General features: G+C 38.6%; 2 protein-coding genes across 3 annotated transcripts in view; one reads left to right on the top strand and one right to left on the bottom strand.

Moving 5' to 3' along the window:
- Nucleotides 1–24,103, top strand: part of celf3b (cugbp, Elav-like family member 3b) — a 54,147-nt gene that overhangs the window by 16,670 nt on the left and 13,374 nt on the right. For both annotated transcript variants that reach the window (XM_077207095.1, XM_077207099.1), the window contains exons 4-8: nucleotides 7,022–7,070; nucleotides 16,858–16,986; nucleotides 17,073–17,152; nucleotides 17,835–17,978; nucleotides 23,411–23,543. In XM_077207095.1, coding sequence (XP_077063210.1) covers nucleotides 7,022–7,070; nucleotides 16,858–16,986; nucleotides 17,073–17,152; nucleotides 17,835–17,978; nucleotides 23,411–23,543 — 535 coding nt within the window. The remainder of the gene's footprint in view (nucleotides 1–7,021; nucleotides 7,071–16,857; nucleotides 16,987–17,072; nucleotides 17,153–17,834; nucleotides 17,979–23,410; nucleotides 23,544–24,103) is intronic.
- LOC143715375 (uncharacterized) lies at nucleotides 11,680–14,319 on the bottom strand. The gene is made up of 4 exons (XM_077207108.1): nucleotides 14,072–14,319; nucleotides 13,399–13,683; nucleotides 12,984–13,289; nucleotides 11,680–12,826 (listed from the first exon to the last, which is right to left on the bottom strand). Exons 1-4 carry the CDS (start codon nucleotides 14,127–14,129, stop codon nucleotides 12,513–12,515), a joined length of 963 nt encoding a protein of 320 aa, XP_077063223.1. The 5' UTR covers nucleotides 14,130–14,319; the 3' UTR covers nucleotides 11,680–12,512.

Here is a 24,103-nt window from a genome sequence, read left to right as displayed (position 1 = left end):
CGTAACCGCTGAGCTATTTATTGGTTGAAACGAGAAGATCATATCATAGAAGGTTTGGTGCTCTTCGCATGGCAGTCAATATTTACCAATTTTTTTGTTTGTTTCAATGAAATGAATGTATTGTATTTTAGTTTGATAATGTTTTTTATTTAATATTTTGTATTTTTAGGGGATTGTATGGTACCACATTATATTTATGTTGTAGTTATAATCCATTTATTCACTTTTTGAGCATAGACCTGAAAATTTAATTTACAACTTAAACTGTCGTAAATCTTGAATACCTTAGAGCACAGACTTAAGTTGGATCTCTTTTTAAAGACGACACTTAGAAAATTATTGCTTAAGTGAAATGTTTTTTGTGAATTTTATGTTTATTGTTATGAAAAATGCACAAAAATAACATTTTAAATTTTTATATAAAAAATATATTTTCAAAATCACGTTTTACTCTAAAACTGAAAGAAAATCAAAGCCATAAATCTAAACAAGTTGTGTTCCAAATTTGAGCTTGATATCTGAAAAAATGAGCTTTCAGTAAGATTTTGTTTGGCTGCAGTACCAAAAATTTTCACTAGATAAATATCGTCTCTCATTCATTTCCAATGCACTCATTTTTGACCGCGAGGAGCACAAGAGTGACTATTTTTTTCAGCACCATTCAACCTTTTTTAATCATGTCCACGATTTGTGTGTGTTCACATAGCAAGTGCCAAAAACTTTTTCCAAGTAAAAATTTCTAAAAAAAAAAAACATGACATAAAAACTTTCGATCAAAAATGACCAAAGAGCACCAGAGGGTATAGACACATCAAGTGGTAAAAAATTTGCATGATTCAGAGAGAGACACAGAGGCAGCAACAAGGCTATTTGACTTGCTATCGTGCTTCAATTAATTTATAAAGTTTGCACTCATTCATTTATTATATCATACAATATTTTAAACATTTAAATACACATAGAAAAATAGATATACTTGAAGATACTGTTCACTCTTAGCAAATCAATATTTTTCTTTCATACAGTACTTCCTGGAGAACTAAGAACTACTATATACAGGTTCATAATTAATGTGAATCATGCATATAATATATAGTCATTCTAAAGTTAAGATCATGGTAGCCTACTATAACTCAGGTGTTATCAAATACTTTAGAAAGGAATTACTAATTATTTATTTGGATCAGTATTCTAAAGTGAAAAGCATGACAACTACCTAAATTAAATATTAAATATTGACTGAAGTCATTTAGAGCTTCTGATGTTTATGTAAGGTTTTGGATAGTAATGACTCGAATGTTATTACATCCTTCTAAAGGAATTACTAATGATCCGGATCAGTTATCTAAAATGAAGATCATGGTAACCCTCTAGTTACCCTCATTGTAAGGTAAATCTTACAATGACTTCAGTAATTAATAGAGAGGAATATTGATCAAAATAATTAGTAATTCCTTCTGAAGGATCTGGTAATACTTAAGTCATTATTAGTGGGTTACCACGATATTTACATTAAAATTAATTATACATTATACATTATTCACGTTAATTATGAACCCCATAGGCCTATATAGTAGTTCTTAGTAGTCCCATGGAAGATATGAAAAAAATAGTAGTTATTGATTAGCTAATAGTGAACTATCACATTCGACTAAGCATGAAAAAAAATAGAAAAATCTTTGCATCACAATAAGTGTATTGTGATTGTCAATTTGCTAACTACACAGAATTTTATTAAGTTCAGTGACAACATGTTACAATGTTTATATGATACAATGACTGGTAGGCTACTGTTTTTATTATTTCTTTACACAAATTTCACGATTTCAATTCAATTTGTGTGATTTGATTCCGATCTTGATTCAGTATCGATTCATTTGGATAAATATTAGGTATAGATACATGTTCATTTTTGAACATGAAAATCCCATGTTAAATTGCAGTCAGGTTGATGTTTATAATGTTTTTTAATTCCTAATCGATAATCTTGTTTTCTCTGTTCTCTGGTCATCATCTGAAGGATAAAGGGATTGGGGCAGTGAGGAGAGATGATATGAGATGAAGGAGAATGAAGAGATGAATAGGGCCAGGCTGTGGGAGGATGGGAACGAGGGATCAGAAATAAATCTTCGCCGTAATGAGAGAAATACAGCTGTCAATACACTGAAGCATCTGACAGGGTTAAACTGGCGTGACCCACAGAGCAAAGATCTTTCAGAGGAGCTGCACATCGGCTTTCTGTATCCCTTTTATTGTCAGCTTTTGTTTTTAATATTCATTTTATTCCAGCTTTATTTCAATTACCGATATTGATTTTTAATAGGTTAAGTTAGCAATAAGAACACTGCAAAGACTTGAAGGTGGACCCTTTTGACTAAAACCAGTAAGCAGCCTCCTAGCAACAACTCATAACACCTTAGCAACCACCAACACATAGCAACCATCCAAAAAACCCTAGCACTGTGATGGTAAGTTTTGCACCAGCAAGTACCGCTCACATTTGCATTTGTGTAATATATAGGCCTACATTAAAACTGTAGAGATGATGGGAATATTAGTATAAGAGGCAGATACTTTGCCAAACAGACACACAATCACAAGCTAGGAGAGAAACCAGAGGGAGGGGGGAGATCATTGCTAAGATACGGTTGACTAGGAGATGACAGGTTGCTAGGTAACATGAATGATGCAACAAGTGACTAATATGGAATGGAAATGTTTGGGAGAAAAATGTGCTGCAAATGGCCCATGTGTGTGTGTGTGTGTGTGTGTGTGTGTGTGTGTGTGTGTGTGTGTGTGTGTGTGTGTGTGTGTGTGTGTGTGTGTGTGTGTGTGTGTGTGTGTGTGTGTGTGTGTGTGTGTGTGTGTGTGTGTGTGTGTGTGTGTGTGGTTTTTATTGTAGTCAAATGTAAAAAAACAAAATAGCAAATCAGCGGCACATAAACTCCCCCCAGTGAGATGCTTTGGTCCGATGACTTCATGTTGGCTGGGGATGGAGGGTAAAATGCAATTTGTTTGAATAATCCTTGGATTTAATATTCCCTAATCCATGAAAAATCCTTTCAGAATTACTGGAGGGGTTGAGATTTCCCGAGTGTGTGCATCCTGGTGTGTGTGTTTTGTAACTCGTACAGGAGGTGTGTATGCATGTGAGAGTGAGAGACTGCATAAAAATCTATTTATGTGTGAGTGAGAGAGACTTAATATAAACCCTGCAGATGTGTTTAAATGAAACCCTCATCTGGCTTTCCGTGCCCGAGGATCTGCATGTGTGTATGTGTAGATATGCTTCATTTAATAAGTCTGTTACAGGAATATGACTCAAGGGAATATTTAACCTAGTGTTTTGGAAGCTTTTTTCAGTACCTCCTCTTTTTCCTTCTCAAGGACATTTTAATCATACAGCGAAGATAAACCCCTCCAGCATTACCTGTCTAGTGATGTATGTTTATGCTGAAATATAATAAAACAATGGTTTGCATTTTTAAAAAACATCTATCGTGTATCATCATGTGTAGTGAGCTCACGTGAGTTAAGTTAAAAACATAGTGTGCATCGATGCTCCTGGGTTTTCACGGTGCATTGTGGGACTTTTTAGGGAGCGGCTAATGTTTCAGTGCCCAGGCAGGATTCTGCAGCCTGATCTCACGGCAATTCGTACGGATTTTACGAGGTGGCTAATTCGTATGAATTCATACGACCTCACTCGTACGAATTAGTTCGATTTTTGCTAAATCGTACATATTTTACAAGTTGCCCAATTCGTATGAATTTGTACGAATGACCTACCCCTGACCCCGCCCCTAAACCTACCCATCACGTGGGCTTAGACAAGTGGTTCTCAACCTCTCCTGCAGGGACCCCCTGACAGGACATTTTTAAATTAATTAAATTAATTAAATTAATTAAAGGCTCAAAGGCTTAATGTGTAGCTGACTAATTGAATCAGGTGTGCCATTTCAGGGTGAAAACTAAAACATGTCCCGTTGGGGGTCCCTGCAGGAGAAGGTTGAGAACCACTGGTTTAGACAAATCGTACAAATTAGTACGAGTGAGGTCGTACGAATTCATACGAATTAGCCACTTTTTAATCACTCGTACAAATTCGTACAAATTGGTCGTGAGATAGCGTTGGATTTTGCGATTGAGAAACGTCAGACTCTCTGAACTAGGGAGTTGATTGAGACGCACATACAGTCTTAAAGTCTCCCTGGGGTGAAAATCAAGCTTTTAATGTTGTTTATATGTCTATGTGGTGTTTTTAATATGCTTTAAGACATGTGCAAATTCATAAGTCGACAGCATTGCTGAGTATTTTCTCCTTAAAACTGCAGTGAATCCAAAGAGAGTCTCAAAAACACGATTTGAAATTGCTGGTGTTTCTGACGTCACAAACTACCTTGTAACCAATCAGATCAACATGTGATCGTCAACGAGTGAATCTCTGAGCTGTGTGAATGAGTGGAGGCGGGGCTCATTTGCATATTCATAGAACCTCGTATACTAAATGAGGCAAGGGTGTAGAGTTACATTCAAGCTATTTTAAGGCATGAAGAAAATGTTTTCAAGGGAAAAACATTGAAACAAGTGATTTTGGTGATCAAAGATGATTTTAAGGGATACAATTATTGACAACACTTTATTTCAACTGTAAATGTTTGGTTTATATGGGGTTTTGTGTATGTTTAGAGGTGTAGTGCACTAATATTTTGTAGTGTCTAAGTTGTAACGTGGCGATTCATGCAACATCTAGTATATGTTGTAATAGTGGTGCAAGTGGACCTCGGGCTGGCAACTAAAAGGTTGTAATAGCAAACTAACCTTTTTAAAGATTTTTTATCAGTATTTCTCGAACATGGTCCTGGAGGCCTATGCATTCCTTTCTCACTCCTCATAGTGGGCTTTTCTGTCCCTCTCTCCCTTATTTCTCATTCATGTCTTCATTGTGTTGTCTATCTGAAATTTGTCCTTCACAGTTGCACAGTCCTCTCCCCTATTCGTGTATTCTCCGTATCACTATCTCTCTCCATGACTAAGCACATCACTGTGCTCGTGACATTTTACAAATGAGCTTCGAGACTCTCCAGGAAACTAGAGCGTGTCTGTTCTCTTTTTCTATCACTCCTACACTGTTAAAAAGGTTTGTAATTTTAGCATAAAAAAAAGAATGCTAATACTACTTTTTAAACCAGTTAACTGTAAGTTACCTTGCCGTATATTATTTAAAAATATATATATATTAGGTTTATGAGGACAGTAAATTCAACTTAAAAATGTAAAAAAACATATCAATTATAATTTAAGGTCAAAATCTATATTATATTCATAAGACAATGAATGCCGTTTTAAAAAGTGGAGAAACTGTGCAATAACGTTTCCCATCATATTTAAGGAGTGTATTTTATTTAAATAGTTATTTTTCTTATATTCATTATCATTTATATATGTTGCGGTATGAGTTACATTTTGTATTTTCACATCTGTGTTATTATTATGGTGGTTATCAGTGTATATTAAGCAGATTTTAGGAGGCTAAAGCATAAATCAATTATGAATGATTCATTACGATCTCAACACTTGCCATTCGCAAGTAAATGAACAGGACAAATCACATGAAGTGCATCAATGGACTGTTACCAATGCAAATAAAACATATGTTTGAGTTGTGCACACACAATGCCAACCAATTAATTCAGCAGTTAATTTGATACTTTGGTTGATTTTTAAATTCATTTTATGGGTGCTTGGCCTCCTCTGCATGACGAAAAGTACTGTGTTTACTTTCATCTATTACACTTTGTTCATGTCAAGATACAAACAGGTTCTTTCTTTAGATTTCGCAGTTCTTTATGTCTTCCTGTGTTATTTTTCTCTCTCTCTCCCTGAAACCAGGCTTATTAGTGGGATCAGTCCTGGTTTTATCTTGAGCAATTAAGACATCACAGAACACCATAGAACTCCTCACCATGGCAACGCATTCTAAACCACTCAGCAACACTGATTCCAAACATCTCACCGGATTTCACACATTCTCTTTCACACACACACACTCTTCAGTGTAATCCAGCGTGTCTCTGTAATCCTGATCAGATGGCCATCATTCTAAAGCTGATCTCTCTACAATCCTGTGCACATTAGTTTAAGTGCAGAGACAGCAGTGTCAAAAGGTGACATGATATATATTTATACATATGTATTGACGAGCATATGGAAATCAGCATGAAAAATTTCATTTCATCATTGCTCATTTCATTACTTAGGACAATTGTTACAAATAATCTGTATTTACATTTTTGTGAATTGTATATAATTTGTTTGGGTGGAAAAATTTTGCTGAGAATACAGTTACAGATATGTTCTGGAATATTATTTGTAAGTATTTTCGTAATAGTGCTTTTTTTTCGTAAATTTCGTAAATAGTATTACATTCTTCTCTTGCTTGTTTGCATTGTCATCCACCTCATTTAGTGTAGCGTGACAACATGCCCCGGCCATAGGGTCAACATATAAGTGAACTCTGTCCTTTGGACAATAATTTAACTGTTAATAACAACTGTTAAAAAAAATTTTGTGCAACAATAAGTTCCGTTCCTGCAATCTGCTTGGTCGAGCAGCATTACAGGAGTGCTGATATGACAGACCAGAAGCACTGCGGCTTTTCATTGTTTGGATCACTCCAGTGTCTGTTTGTTCCAGACAGACGGTCAGTCTTTATGTTAGTGACTCTTTCTACACCAGTAGATAGCGGCAAATGACTGTGTTTATGAGTGAGTCTGCAGGTACTCGTGGCCTGTCTTATTTCTTAATTTTAGCCACAACATTACGGTTTGTGTCTATACAGAAATTCACTTTCAAAAGCAAAGCCACTCTGAGCAAAAAACTGCTATAAAATGCTGTGTATGTGAAGTATTAATCGATTGCTAGAATTGTCAGGTATGTTCCATGTATTGAATATGTTATTATGTAATTTTAATTATTTAGGTATTTTATCCATTAATTTTTGATTGATTTTGTTTTTCAGATGAATCGGCCCATTCAAGTGAAGCCAGCAGACAGTGAGGGGAAAGGAGGTAAATAATCTGTTATTCACATGTTTATTGGCATATTTGAAGTGCGGGGTCGGTAAGACTTTATTTTTATTTTTATTTACAATTTTTTTTATTATTTAAAAAAGGCTCTTCTGCTCAACAAGGCTGCATTTCTTTGATTGAAAATACACTATAAACAGTAATATTGTGAAATATTATTACAGTTTAAAATAACTGTATTTCTATTGTTGTGACGAATCAGACATATCAGGCAGATCCATTTACAACACTATAATTGACTGACTTCAAGCAAACATAAATCGTTTCAGAAAAGGTGAACACAAGGCAGATAAACTTGAAAGGTCCAGTCTGGAGCCCAGGGCGGTGGAAAAAACTCAGGGTCGATGTCAGGCTTGATACAGGACGGGCAGCAGACGGCAGGAAGGCCGGGGACAGGCTAGGTTCAGGGTGGACGGCGAGAGTCAGAGTCCGGGAACAGGCACAGATCGCTAGGCAGGCTGCAGACAGTCAGAATGGTTAGTAACAGGCTTGAATCGGTAACACAGACAATCAGAGATAACTAGAGAAGGCTCAGACATGCAACACGGGGTGAAACAATACTTCACACAGGACGCCGAGTTAATGAGGCAGATATAGCCTAGGGACAAGAGTTCATACAGAACAGGTGGAATGCAATCAGAGCATAACGATCCATACTGAGCTGAAGTATGAGACACTCAGTACTCAGGAGAGAGAGCACGGGACTGAGAGTACAGGGAATCACCAGGGCAGGACGTCGTAACAGAGCAGGTCGCTGTAACAGAGCCCCCTCCCTGCGAGCGCCTCCTGGCGCGAGGGAACTGACGACGGCGAGGTCTGCCACGAGGTCGAGGAGCCGGTCTATCAGGGTGATTGCTGTGAAAATCTTGAGTATGTGACGGGTCCAGTATGTCATTGGCATTGACCCAGGAACGTTCCTCTGGGCCAAACCCCTCCCAATCTACCAAGTACTGAAGATGCCCACCGCGACGTCTAGAGTCCATTAGACAACGTACTTGATAAGTCTCTTCACCCTCTAATAGAATAGGTTGGGTAGCAGCAACCTCTCTCCTCTCTACAGAACGAACAGATGCCGGTTTGACCTGGGAGACGTGAAACGTTGGCGAGATGCGCTAGTGTCTGGGCAAATCAAGGCGAAACGATACAGGGGTTATTTGACAGATGATCTTGAATGGACCCAAGAATCTCGGACTGAGTTTCTTGCAGGGCAGTCTGAGACGTAGATCTCGTGTGGATAGCCACACCCACTGGCCGGGTTGGTAAACAGGTCCTGGCCTGCGATGACGGTCCGCATTCTCCTTACTACGTCTTATAGCACGCTGGAGGTGAGTATGGGCCAAGTTCCAGGTCTCTTCACTTCGCCTGAGCCAATCATCCACAACAGGATAACTGGTGGGTTTACCAGACCAGGGGAACAGTGGCGGCTGAAAACCGAGGACGCATTGGAAAGGAGTCATCCCTGTAGAGTACTTGCGAATGGAATTCTGCGCATACTCGGCCCACATGAGGTAACGATACCAATCCTCCTGGTGACTATGGCAATAGGAATGAATGAAGCGGGAAATCTCCTGGTTGAGACGTTCAACTTGCCCCTTGGCCTGGGGGTGATACCCAGATGTGAGACTCACGTTGTACTCACGTACAGCTTGGACATGCTGGATGTGGGCTTCTTGGGTGTCGGAATAGATCAGTATGTCGTCTATGTAGACGATTACACTTCGGTGGAGCAGATCACGGAAAACATCGTTGACGAAGGATTGAAAGACAGCTGGACTGTTTGAAAGCCCGAAAGGCATAACGAGATATTCATAGTGCCCAGTGCTTGTGGAGAAAGCAGTCTTCCATTCCTCCCCCTCTCGGATTCGAACCAGGTTATAGGCAGAGCGCAGGTCCAGCTTGGTATAATATTTGGCCGTACGAAGAAGCTCTAGAGTGGCAGGTACCAGTGGCAGCGGGTAACGGAACTTAACTGTGCATTAATTTAAGGATCTATAGTCGATACAGGGTCGCAGTCCCCCATCTTTCTTTTTAACGAGAAAGAAACCTGCCGACATAGGAGAAGTAGAATGACGAATGAACCCCTTTGCGAGCTCCTCCTCTATGTACTTCTGCATGGCTTCGGTCTCAGGTTGGGACAGTGGGAAGATGCGGCCTGTGGGTGGTGTGGAATTAGGTAAGAAATCAATGGCACAGTCATATTCTCGATGAGGTGGTAACTTGGTAGCTTTGTCCTTACTCAAGGCCTCGGCTAGATGGTGGTACACGGCTGGTAGAGGGGATAGCACGGAGTCATCTCGGGGCTCGGAGAAACTTTGGACCGTTAAGGGTTTGACGGCAGACAGACACCTTGAAAAACAGCTCTTTCCCCAACTGACTATCTGTCCAGTAGTCCACTGCAAATGAGGGTTGTGTTTCCTTAGCCAGGGTAAGCCCAGAATTACCGGAGTGTGAGGAGCTTGGAGAACTAAGAACTGGATTTTCTCATGATGAAGCAGACCAGTACGCATGTGAAGCTCCTCTGTCATTTTTGTGATGTGACCTGTGCCGAGTGGGCGTCCGTCGACAGCTTCAACTGAAAGTGGAGACGTGCAAGGAATTAGAGCTATCTCGTGACCCTGAGCAAAAGCTTTAGACATAAAATTCCCAGCTGCCCCTGAGTCAACTAAGGCTAAAGTATTGACAATTTGATCATTTACAGTGAATTCAAGAGGCACTGATATACAGGTAAGAGGATTTAAACAGTCAAGGGTCAGACTCACCGAGGTTTTCTCCTTTCAAGCAGGTCGTAGAGGGCAGTGCAGACAAAAGTGACCTGAACCTCCGCAATACAGGCATAATTTCAGGGTCCTGCGGCGCTCCCTCTCCTCCTCGGATATGTGTGAGGCGTTGATTTGCATGGGCTCTTAGGCGTGAGCAGAAGAATTAGAAGCACGTGGTGCCGTGATGACGCGCAAAGCGCTCGTTGAACGGAGACCGGCGCGACGTGAGCGCATCAAGTTGTCAATCTGGATGGTGAGATGAACGAACTGATCTAAATCCTTTCCCTCGTCGCGACAGGCCAGCTCCGCTTGTAATTCGTGGCTGAGACCCCTCCGGAAAACCACTTTGAGAGCATTCTCCGTCCAGTTGGTTTGGGCTGCGAGAGTTCGGAATTTGAGCGCGTACTCCGAGGCGGGTGATTTCCCCTGTGAGAGTTCCAAGAGAAGATCCTCTGCTCCTTTCCCCTCCTTGGCATGTTCAAAGACAGCTTGGAAACATTCCAGAAATTCTCCATAAGAAGAGAAAGCGGACCCATCCAATCTCCAGACCGCGTGATTCACTCCAACGCGCGTCCGGTGAGTAATGAACATACAAAGGCAATTTTGCTTGCATCTGTGGCATGTAGAGAGGTCTGCTGGGCAAGATACAGAGAACATTGTAAAATAAAGCCCTTGCATTTACCTGGGTAACCCTCTTATCTCTCAGGACGCGCGATGTGAGGATTAGGGCTCGCAGCATTAAATGAGTCTGGAGGAAGAGCCGTCAGCGGCCGCGGGTTCCGCAGTAGACTTCTGCAGGGCTCGTACCGCTGAAATTAATTCCTCCGTGAGAGTGGTCAAACGGGACAACTGGTGGTGATGGGCGGCCAGCTGAGAGGCTTGGGCAGTGATAGCGGCCGACAGATCGCTGGATCCTCGTTTGGCGAAGTATTCTGTGACGAATCAGACATATCAGGCAGATCCATTTGCAACACTTTAATTGACTGACTTCAAGCAAACATAAAGTGTTTCAGAAAAGGTGAACACAAGGCAGATAAACTTGAAAGGTCCAGTCTGGAGCCCAGGGCGGTGGAAAAACTCAGGGTCGAAGTCAGGCTTGATACAGGACGGGCAGCAGACGGCAGGAAAGCCGGGGACAGGCTAGGTTCAGGGCGGACGGCGAGAGTCAGAGTCCGGGAACAGGCACAGATCGCTAGGCAGGCTGCAGACAGTCAGAATGGTTAGTAACAGGCTTGAATCGGTAACACAGACAATCAGAGATAACTAGAGAAGGCTCAGACATGCAACACGGGGTGAAACAATACTTCGCACAGGACGACGAGTTAATGAGGCAGATATAGCCTAGGGACAAGAGTTCATACAGAACAGGTGGAATGCAATCAGAGCATAACGATCCATACTGAGCTGAAGTATGAGACACTCAGTACTCAGGAGAGAGAGCACGGGACTGAGAGTACAGGGAATCACCAGGGCAGGATGCCGTAACAGAGCAGGACGCCGTAACAATTGTAATATATTTTAAAATGTAATTTATTCCTGTGATCTGAATTTTCAGCATCATTACTCTAGTCTTCAGTGTCACATGATCCTTCAGAAATCATTCTAATATGCTGATTTCCAGAAACATTTTTATCATTATCAATGCTTTTTTAAAAACCTCCGCTTCGCGTCGTAGTCCTCATCATCCTGTCGGGGGTTATTTTGAGAGAACCAATCTGGCTTATTACACGGCTACTTGCCACATAAGTAAATTAATTAGGCACGAAATATTGATCTGAGTTGAAATATTTTGTTAGGTCTTTAAACTAAACAGACATTTAAGAGGTACGGTATACAGTCATTCATATCACTTATTTTATTAAACTGTTTTAAAATCATACCTGTTTGTATCTCATAATCCAACAGTGCACAAAACAATAGTCACAGAATGGCAGCAGCTGCGTTTATATGAAACAAGAGAGAGACAGAGTCCACACTACTGGGTGGCATAATTACATAACTGTACACAAAATATTGATTCGACTGAGTTTTAATATTTTATTAGCTCACCAAACCCAAAACTTCCACGAAGAAAAACCGTTCCTAGCAGGCGTATAGCACTGCTGACTTCAGTGACCCGGATGAGCCTGTATTTCTGTTTTGAGCGGTTGTTATCTACGAATAACTTAGTGCTGGATGGCGCTATTGACCAATCAAAATTGCAAGTTTTTTTTTGCAAAAAAAAATGCAAAATTGCAAATTGCAAAAATCCAAGTATTCCACAGAGCCATGTTAATAACTCACTTTATATAGGCTACTGGTTCTAAAGTAACACTGGACAAAAATAAAGCTAAACGACTTAAACACTGTTCTTAAGATATAGTTAAAAGAAAATAAATGGAATAGCAAAGGCACTTTAATTACAAAGATTGTCTTCCTTCAAAAACACAATATAACATTATAACATATAAATGACATTTCACAACAATCAAATTTGAAATAGTTCTTAAAGGCCCCACTAACCATAAATCAATATTTCAGATAGTTAATCAGATCATTTTGCTGGAGAAATGCTGTGAAAGGTCAAGGTGAGCCTGGTGTTGTAGTAATGCTGTTGCTTTGCTTGAGCAGGCGCTGTGAAACAGGCCTAGATGTCATGTATCTTTACAGGCCTCGTTGTGCCTGATTAAAAAGGCATGGTGTTGGAAGGTTTATTGTCTGTGGTGTCGCTCTCCTGAACAGGATGATTGACCATTGACTGGCTGTCATTTTTGGGTGATGTTGTGTTATCCAACAACACACAGTCGTTTTCGTCACGATTCGGCACATGATAAGTGGCTGTAGCTGATGTGGATTGATAATACCTCACAAGTATCACAATGACTAAAATGAGGATACATGAGATAATGATAAAAACTATGGTGAGGGCCTTATAAATATTGAGAGTTTGTGCTTCATTGTAGTTGGAGTTTGTTTGGTCTTCTGGACTGGAGCGTTTCTCTGTGTAAATCAAAGAGCAGATTGCTTTTTTAGAGTGAAAATCAGGCGCAAGATTCACGAGATTGTTATTATGCCAAAGTTGACTAGTAAATTATGTAATGTCTGACCATATGATGCAAAATAAAAATGAGATTTGAATGGCCTTTCCCAGTCTTACCGTTCACACGTGACAGGTTATAGGTGTGTGGGTATCCTTTAATCGCTTCATCATCTACGAAGCAACGGTATATTCCAGCATCTGTCTTGCGAACTCCAGCGATAGTCAAAGAGAAATCGCCAGTTTTGAAGCAGTTCTTCTCCAGAGATACTCTTCCCTCGTAGCCTTTGCCAGGGTTTTTGGATCCATCTTTCTTATATTGCAAAACTCTTTCATTGTTATGCAGCCACGTCGCATCTTTGGTATTGTCTGCGTGACAGTTGAGGGTGATGTTGTCCATCTCTGCCGCATGCACATCTATTGCATCTATAAGGGAATGTTTTAAATCAAAATCAGTCGCTGATCACGTGCTAATGCTGCTCACACATGGACTCAAGTAACTTTTTTATAGGAATCAGATACAGTTAATACTTACACAAAACATCCAGTATAAATGGATTTTTATCCCCATCACAGACAAACACATATTGCCCAGAGTCAGTGAATTTGGCTGAGTTGAGAAGCGGGTGATTTTCTTTCCATGTGAATTCTTCTCGAAAATCTTCTCCAATCCGGAAGGTCTGGTTTTGATATGTGGCGATAGTTGCTCCTGTGGGGAAACTCTTACTCCATTCAGCTCTCTTACAGATGCTGGCATTACCCGGGAATGTATATTGTGTTTTTAGTAACACAAAATCAGATTTAATTCCCTTGAATGCTTCTGAAACAAAGAGTATATAGGAGACAGTTTTAATGATCGGTGTGTGTGTGTGTGTGTGTGTGTGTGTGTGTGTGTGTGTGTGTGTGTGTGTGTGTGTGTGTGTGTGTGTGTGTGTGTGTGTGTGTGTGTGTGTGTGTGTGTGTGTGTGTACTCGAGTAAGGTGGCGGTGTACTTTCTCTTAATTAAATAACTTACACAAAAATATAGCAAGGTTCTTAAACTCTAGTTCTAAAAAAATGAAAAACAAAGAAATGTGCATCAGGTGTGCTTTGCTTTTTATGTTTAAATCCAGAGCTTCCCACATGTATTTACGACATTGTGGTGGCGTTCATGTGTGTTCAATTCGTAAATATGATCTTTACACGATGACTTGAATGCACCAACATACCATTTAACTGACCAACCAAACTCGAAAGTATGACACCCAGTTGCAGCGTATTCATCATCCTGGCAATCCTCTGAAACAGGTTCCTCCACCCAGACTGATTTCTGGCGTGTACCCAAGTGCAGATTATCTTTTTAAATGAATGACATAAAACATTCAATATAAATGACAATCATAGAGAAGGATCAGACGGCGTGAAAGAACAAACAAGGAAACAGAAAACAGGAAGATACGTCAATTACGTCAGTTCTGTCAGAATATTTCAAAATAAAAGACATTACAAAATAAAAGACATTAATTTCAAAACGTAACATGAACAAAACTTAAACATGACATCACATAAGCAAGTATTGTTATATGTCAGTCATGCTGCTCAGCTTCAAAAACAATCAACATACTATACAATGATTTATATCACACATATGATTATCACATGTGTGGGCTGATAATTAAGGTTAACCACAGATTTATAAAATCCATCACTGATTCTTCTAAATCTACAGTTTTTAATTAAAAAGATTACTTATTTGGTACCTGCATTTTTTTTGCATGATGATCTGAAGCTGATGAGGTTAAAACAACCATAAGTGGCTGAAGACCGAAAACACACACAAGCAACAAAAGTTTGTAGTGCTGAATGCATTATTTTTTCCATCAGAATAAAAGTATAAAAAAATGCAAAGCTCTATTTTGATGCTATTTTTTGATGCACATCCATGTAAGTGGCTCCACACTAATGTATTTCACTCTCTGACAGGAACTGATGGGCAGATTGAACTTGGTAGCCTATTAAAATTCAGATATTGAGCTTTCCTTTTAAAGATCGATCTTCTGATAGTAGTATCAATAATAAGCATTTTCTTTATCCAGCAATCTTTATTGTCTTTATATAATTGAAGATAATGCCTATGTAAGAGTAGTGATGTTGAGAAACTCCAGCTGTTAGGCACACATCCAAAGAGAGGAAGGCCCTGTCCCATCAGAAAGCTATGACAAGCCATTTAAACATTTATTGTTTGACACTAACCAGACTCTATTTTTTATCTGACTGATATTATCCTTAATATTGATGCAAATTACCCTGATGGATTCAAGCCTCATGATTACACACAAAAAATTCTAAAATGACAATTCAATCCAAATGATGTAGTGCTGATATAGCACTTTCGTCTGCGAGTTGAGCCCTGTCTGGAAAAACAAGGCTAGGAAGTCCTCGAGGGACCAATCCCCCTGTGAGAGGAGGAGGATCTGAACTGCTGCTGGAAACAATCTTCTGTCAGCAGTGGTTGAGGCAAGAATGAAAAAAGGCTGGATCTAAACACATCAGTTAATTATAATAAACACTTAAATCAATATAAACTCTCTAGAAATCAGGATACAAACACGCAGCAAAAGAACAAGCATTAAACAATGAAGAAATCGGACAAAGAACTCTTCAAACTCAAAGGGAGGACAACAAGAATCAGGTGTGGCAGATAAATCAAACAATAAATCACAATAGAAACTAATGCAAACGTGAAAACCAAGGAAATCGAAAGGGAAAAATCAGGCCACAATGACAAACCAACTAAAGCCTCAAATCCGATTTGTGTGCATATCCAATTGAAATCCGATCAGATTTAGCAAGTGTGAATGGCAACAATAAAAAAAAAAAATCACATGAAATACAAACCCATTTAGAGCTACATTAATATGTGGTTTGAAATTCTATTCAAATCGCATTTCTGGAAATAAGTTTCAGTCTGAGCGCTGTGATCAGATTTCACGTGGTTTATGTGACTTTCTCACACCACGTTAAACATAAACGTCAGACGTTGTTATAGGAAACAATGAATGATCGCTACAGAAACAAAGTTCTGTTGTTGCAAAGTGCCGGACGAGCAGAAAATGACAATATAAATGATACAAGCCTCCTCCGGTTCTGCCGCTGCCTCAGAAGACGCAGTAGTCTAGCGCAGAGGCTACACATTTTCATGTTGTAAATAAGACATCTCTATTGCAAACCCCTCCATGTTGCGGTATGCTCATTTTCTGGGAAACGAAAGAGCGGCACGGGACACACAAAAACAGATCTGAACTGTTGCGATACACTGTTGACAGTCAATAATTTTAGATCAGATTCCAATCGGATACACAAATAATCAGATTTGGATTGACAGTGTGAACATAGCCTAAGAGTACAACTCAAACTAAACTAAAAACTCAGACATAACGTGACAGTAATTAGACTACGGTTAGTTTTTATTGATTACATGATTACATGTTATTTTCACAATGACAGTAAATTATTCATAATTCATTGATAATTTGCCATTCTTGAAAGCATTGATAAATTATCAATATTCTAGTTGATGCAGCATATTTCAGTTTTGTGCGATGGAAAGATCCCATAGAGGCTAGAGGTTCTTCGGGGTACCTTTATTTTGAAGAGTGTAGAGCAGATGTACATGTTAAATGTGTAATTACAGGCCTGTGAGTTAGAATGTTTGCTAAATTAGAAATAAAATAGACTATATTAAATATAACCAACAATCAAAAAGGATGTTTCAGCAGTGATGAAGGTCTGTTAAACTGACCCTATCAATGCTTTTAAAATGTAAATGCAGCAAATCACAACACACCCACAAACAGAGTTCATATTATAGTCGGCTCATCCGGCCCTCTGCTGGAGACTGAAGAGACTGTAGCTTTGTTGACTAAACTGATACACTTCTCAAAAACCTGGAATTTAATAAAGTCAAGTATATGATGCTGAATAACTGATCATGACCATTTCTCCCTCTTTTCAGAAGACCGGAAGCTGTTTGTGGGGATGTTAGGAAAGCAACAGTCTGATGAGGACGTGAAGAAGATGTTTGAACCGTTCGGCAGCATCGATGAGTGCACAGTGCTGAGAGGACCTGACGGCACCAGCAAAGGTCTGTTAACAAACACGTACACATTGCGTAGGAGACTGTGTGTTAACAAACACAGACTCAATCTGATGTTTATGTTGTTTTCACAGGTTGTGCGTTTGTGAAGTTCCAGAGTCACCCGGAGGCCCAGTCTGCCATTAACAGTCTTCACGGGAGCCGGACTCTGCCTGTGAGTGTCTCTCCTCTCTCCTCTCATTGACTCCTCCTGTCAGCTGTTAACTCTGGCTGTCTCTCTGTCTCTCTGCCTGTCTGTCTGTCTGTCTGCCTGTCTCTCTGTCTGTCTGTCTCCATGCCTGTCTGTCTGTCTGTCTGTCTGTCTGCCTGTCTCTCTGTCTGTCTATCTGTCTGTCTGTCTGTCTCTCTGCCTGTCTGTCTCTCTGTCTCTCTGCCTGCCTGTCTGTCTGTCTGTCTGTCTGTCTGTCTGTCTGTCTGTCTGTCTGTCTGTCTGTCTGCCTGTCTCTCTGTCTCTCTGTCTCTCTGCCTGTCTGTCTCTTTGCCTGTCTGTCTGTCTGTCTCTCTGTCTGACTGTATGTCTGTCTCTCTATCTCTGCCTGTCTCTGTCTGTCTGTCTGTCTGTCTGTCTGCCTCTCTGTCTGACTGTCTGTCTGTCTGTCTCTCTGTCTGTCTGTCTGTCTCTCTGCCTGTCTGTCTCTCTGTCTGTCTGTCTCTCTGCCTGTCTGTCTCTCTGTCTGTCTGACTGTCTGTCTGTCTGTCTCTCTGTCTGTCTGTCTGTCTGTCTGTCTGTCTGTCTGTCTGTCTGTCTCTCTGTCTGTCTGCCTGTCTGTCTGTCTGTCTGTCTGTCTGTCTGTCTGTCTGTCTGTCTGTCTCTCTGTCTGTCTGTCTGTCTGTAGGGCGCCTCCTCCAGTCTGGTGGTGAAGTTTGCAGACACAGAGAAGGAGCGAGGTGTTCGGCGCATGCAGCAGGTTGCCTCACAGCTCGGCGTCTTCAGTCCAGTGACGCTCAACTTTAACGCATATAATGCTTACACACAAGCAGTGAGTAAACACACACACACACACACACACACACACACACACACAGGGCCCTATTTTAACGATCTAAGCGCATGGTATAACACACTTATTTGTGTGTGTCTGAATCCACTTTTGCAAGTTTAACGACGGGAAAAATGGTCGGCGCACCCGGCGCATGGTCTAAAAGGGTTGTCCCTATTCTCTTAATGAGTAATGGGTGTGTTTTAGGCGTAACGAGCAATTAACCAATCAGGGTCTCATCTCCCATCCCCTTTAAAAGCCAGTTGTGCTCGCGCCATGGCAGATTCGCTATTTACATGACGGGATTTGCAAGCGGAAAAACTGAACGCTTCTCTAGCGAGGAAACAGATCAGCTCGTGCGAGAGGTTAAAGCACAAGCAGACCATCTACGGGAAAAGCCGGATTCACCATATCTTTATGTACACAATAAAAATCTTTTACATTGTAATCAGGGTTCTAAATTAACTTTTTTGAATCAGAATTTCCACTAGCCAATTTTTTTCCGATGAAAATAAGAGAAATTATCACCACTGAATGCATTTGATCATTTTATTAACATTGTTGGCATGAAAAACACATATAAAGTACAATACAAAACAGAAAGTGCAAACATTTCATTTCAAGTTTGGGATCTATCCCATATTATTCATTACCGTAAGTGGAGATCTATCGTGCCCACTGACTTCTCTGATTTTATTTACTCTACTACTAGCTGTATCTTACCATCTGATGCATTGGAAGACAAAGTAAATATGCTGCACAAAATTCTTTCATCTGGCCTGGACACCTTTGCTCCTTTGAAGTCACGTGCTGTATCTTTTAAACGATCTGCTCCGTGGTATAATGACGATCTACGTGCAATGAAAACTCAATGTCGCAAAATGGAGCGCAGATGGCGCTCTACTGGTTTAACTGTGTATCATCAGGCTTGGAAAGAAAGCTTGGATGAATATAGGACTGAAATGGTATCTATAAGGTCTGCTCATTTTTGTCAGATTATTGCAGGTGATCAAGATAACCCTAAAAGGTTGTTTAATTCAATCAACAATCTTTTAAATAGAAATAATAATTTCAATGTCTCTTCTTCTGTTCAATTGTGCAACAAGTTTCTTATGTTTTTGGTAATACGTTTTTTTACAGTTTTTTTACGGATTACTACTACAAAAACAACTGCCACCTCAAAATTAAATAGCATAGAAATTTCTGGTGTTTATCTTTCAGAATTCCTGCTGTTAGATTCGCAATCGTTGTGTAATGTGGTTTTAAAGATGAATGCTACCACCTCACATGTTGACCCCATACCAGCTAGGTTGTTTCAGTCATGTTTTTCCTCGTCGTGCTTGCCTCTCCTGACTATCATAAATGACTCTTTGTTTTCTGGTGTTGTGCCATCTGCACTTAAAATTGTCGCTGTAACCCCGGTTCCAAAAACAAATAGCCGTGACTTTGAGAATTTGGGAAATTTTCGTCCGATCTCTAATCTCCCTTTTATTGCTAAAGTCTTAGAACGGATTGTTGCAACACAATTGTTATCTCATCTATCTGTTAATGAACTCTTTGAGTCACTTCAATCTGGTTTCCGTAAAATGCATAGCACTGAGACAGCATTAGTTAAAGTCACAAATGATTTACTGATGGCTTCTGATTCTGGATGTTTATCAATACTGATCCTGCTTTATCTCAGCTCTGCTTTCGACACTTTTGATCACTGTATTTTACTTTCCTGCCTGGAGTCTGTCTTTGGTGTATCTGACTCTGCTCTGAGCTGGTTTAGGTCTTATCTCTCAGATCGCAAACAATTTGTTGTACTGGGTGATTGTAGATCGGAGGATAGTATGGTAAAATATGGTGTACCTCGGGGTTCAATTTTAGGTCCTTTACTTTTTAGTCTATATATTTTTCCACTTGGCCAACTTTTGAGGTCTCTTGATCTCGATTTTCATTTATATGCTGATGACACCCAGATATACATTCACTCAAAGCCTGATGTAAATGTCGCTGTTACTCAACTTTCTAACTGTATTGCAGAAATCAAAAATTGGATGTCTGTTAATTATTTATGTCTAAATAGCGATAAAACTGAAGTGATGCTTATTGGTTCGACTAACCAGTTACGAAGTGTGAAATCTGTAGCTTTAAATGTGGATGGCTCTTATATACAGTTCAAATCTAAATTAGAAAACTTGGGAGTCATTTTTGATTCTAATTTAACATTTGACCTGTATGTACATAATACTGTTAAAGTCTCATTTTTTCATCTTAGAAATATATCTAAATTGCGACCCATGCTGCCCTTCTCTGTAGCAGAAAAATTTATTAATACTCTGTTTTTTTCAAGGATTGATTATTGTAATGCGTTGTTGGCGGGAGCATCGAAATCTATACACAGACTTCAGTGGGTACAAAATTCTGCTGCACGTATTCTGACCAGGACCAGAAAAAGAGACCATATAAAACCTGTTTTGTTTAACTTATGTTTTGTTTATTGATTTTAAATTGTTTTTTAGATTTATAACATTGTTTGTATGCATGCACTGTAATAGTTTGTATGTCATGCTTATTTTATCTATTGTCTATGTTAAGCGCTCTGAGAATTGACTTTTAAAAGCGCTATACAAAATAAAGTTATTATTATTATTATCTATCTATCTATTAGGGATGTGCACGAATATTCAAATTTTCGATCTGTAATTATTATTCAAAAAATAAAATACTATTCGAATTTTTTTTTTTCTTTTTTTTTTCCGCAGTTATAATTAAATGCACTGGGTGGAGCTTGTTTAACAAGTGGATTGTATTTGATCACATAATGTCGTTGTCTGCCTCGCGAAGTTTGGAATTACTAGATGAAAATGATAGCCTATTACAAAATGGAATTACTTTTAATAAATTATTAATTAAACTGAGCTATCATAATATCACCACTACAATATATATGAGAAATGAGAAATCACATGAAATCCAAAGAAACACCAGTCGACTGAGGAAGCAGCTGTCCATCACTGCATTAAGGACTGTAGGTCAGCATTTGTACCCCGAGGGAATCATGATCTGAGATGATATCTTGTGGTAGCAAAATGATTTTGAGACATATGCTTCCTTTAAATTTCGTTGAGGGAGTCAGGTTTAAGAACAGAAAACGCAAAGTGCTGTTACTTCACTTTGCACATACACATGTGTCTCTGCAACGTCTGTGTCAGCAGCACGTTTTCTTACTCGAGCATGTGGATATTATTGTTTTTTTCAACATGAACGTGAAACAATATAAACACGATAATCATATGCCGACTCGAGTATGTACGTTCTGTACGATAACTGCGCAGTCTGCTTTTTTTAGCGTTTTTTCCCCGTTCGCGCTGCTTGAGCTTAAATGCTTTTGCTGTTTATATTTTTTGTTTACACATATTGTTTAATGTTTTCAACTAAAAGAAAACCTTAAGATATATAGTAAGCTTGTTGTGTAAATTGCCTAATGTATAAGCTTGTTCAGAAATAATGACAAAAACCTTAAACTTAAAAAATAACGTATCTCTCGTTAAACGAGATTTAAATTTAAACCCAGAAGTCTGTCCCAACCACCGCTGCATTTAGTTTAATCTTAACTTTTACTTTACTTTTTACTTTACTTTACTTGGTTACACTTTATTTTAAGGTGTCATTGTTACAGTGTAATTAAATATTTAAGTACAGTCTAATATTAATTAACTACATGTACTTACTATAGGGTTAGGGTAAGATTAGGATTTGGTTGAGGGTTAATTGCATGTAATTAGGCATCATTTACTGTTATTACTATGGTAATTACATTTAACATATGTAACAAGAACACTGTAAAATAAAGTGTTACCCTTTACTTTACTTTACTTTACTTTACTTTACTTTACTTTACTTTACTTTACTTTACTAGCTAACTCCCTCCTCTTTCAGGCTATGCTCCCTGCTCTGGCTCCGTTCGTTCTTCTTCTTCCTTGTGTTTTCTGGTGGACGCTCTGTTCGTTTCCATGATCATTTCTCGCGCTGGTTTCACTGCAAACTGCGCGCAGCCAATGGGCGTATGAAACGTCATCATGTAGCATTACGGCACAGTGTTCATGGGAACTGTAGGAAGTACTGCCAGGGGATAAATGACCGAGAACAGAGCCTTATGCATCACCTGCCAAACTGGCTAGTAAGTTTTTATTAAAACCTTCATTATATAGATCAGTGGGTGCAGGAAATGAAAATAATAACGGTGTCAGGTTGAAACTAGCAAAAAACACTTGCGTCGTGCTTGCCACTACAATGCGCTGGGTGTATGATAGGGCCCACACACACAGTATCGTGAAAAATATTTATTTTTTTTAAATTTCATTTCATTTCAAATTAAATTTCAAATTTTTAATAAATCTTTTCCTTCACTAGGTGTGCCAGTGACATACATTTTGAAGTAGAAATATTTCATGCAGTCTCTCCAGGTTGCAAGATGAGCACATAAAAGCTGAATTCTTAATTATAATAATTATAATAGAATTAGCAAAACTATGTTTTAAATTCAGGTTTGCATTTATTCATAGAGTTATAATATTATTTAGCAAAGACACACTAAATTGATCAAAAGTGACAGTAAAGTAGTTTATAATGTTTTATAATTTGAAATAAATGCTTATCATTTGAGCTTTCCATTCATCAAAGAATCCTGAAAAATAAAAATGTATCACTGTTTCCACAAAAAATGTTCAAAAAGTTTTTAACATTGATAATAATCAGAATTTTTTCTTGAGCTGCAAATCAGCATATTAGAATGATTTCTGAAGGATCTTGTGTATAAATTACATGTTAAAATATATTCACAATGTATTTTAAACCATAGTAATATTTCATAATATTACTGTTCTTATTGTATTTTGCAGCCGTAGTGAGCATATAACAGACTTATTTTAAAACCATAAAATAATCTTACCAACCCATATTTATAACAGATATATATGTTTTTCCTTTACAACAATAATAATAATTTTACACAGTAATTATTGAAATGGTTCATGTTTATTACCCTGTTTATATATATATATATATATATATATATATATATATAGTTTTGGACATTGTTATAAACTAATATTGAGTGTATTTTTAAAGATTTTGTTTTTTAGTCCACCAAAAGTGCTTTTAAACACCCAGATATTCAAGTGGTTTGTTTATTTGAAGTATAATCTTTACAAAAATCAGTAATGCAATTTTTCATGATGAATTTTCATAGTTAAAGCCCTTTATCCAATATTTCACGTATGCTTTACTCAATCCCTTCACAATACTGTTCTCCGTTATACTGTTGTTTGCATTTCCTTTCCATTACTAATGAAAGTCATTTTGGATTTAGCTTGCAAGTGGACTGAATACTCGAGCACATGTTGAAGTTGTACAGCGTTAACTCTCTCTTCTGTCTGTCGCAGCTGGTTCAGCAACAGGCTCTGGCGGCACAGTCCGCCTACTTGTCACCCGTTGCCACAGTTGCAGGTTTGCAGATGCAGCACATGGCAGCACTCAATGCAAACGGCATCCTCACCCCACTCACACCCTCTTCTGGTAATTACCACCGTCACCCCACTGCCAGCATTACAGTTCACTCTTAAGAACATAAACAGTACAGAATTAGGGTTCTTCGGCTTGTAACAATAAGTAGAACATTTTTATAATGTTCCATAAAGAACCATGATTTGAAAAAAAGGTGTGTATATTTATATATATATATATATATATATATATATATATATATATAGGATGGTGTACCTTAATGGTGTTATAAATAATTTTTCAACAACATTTCTTTTCATTAATATTAGTATATTCATATTATGTAATATATATATATATATATATATATATATATATATATATTTTTTTTTTTTTTTTTTGTCTTCTATCTGCCTGGTCTTATTATATCTTGTTTCCTCTATTTGGGTTTTACATTTAAAGAAAAAAAAAAACAGCATGTTGTGTCAATTAGGTAGCCTACTTTTTTTTTTTTTTATTGACATGGCAGATTGTGATTGTAGCAAAAATGACAGTGCTCTAATAACAGAGGTTAGCTGAAAACATTAATAAATAACAATTGACTCTGAACACGATATAGATGTAATAAAGAC

This window comes from Siphateles boraxobius, unplaced genomic scaffold (assembly GCF_051911475.1).
Source record: "Siphateles boraxobius isolate OS27281-9 unplaced genomic scaffold, OSU_SipBor_1 12, whole genome shotgun sequence".
Classification (NCBI taxonomy): Eukaryota; Metazoa; Chordata; class Actinopteri; order Cypriniformes; family Leuciscidae; genus Siphateles; species Siphateles boraxobius.
The sequence above is the reverse complement of the archived record's forward strand: the minus strand, read 5'-3'. Positions and strand labels throughout refer to the sequence as shown.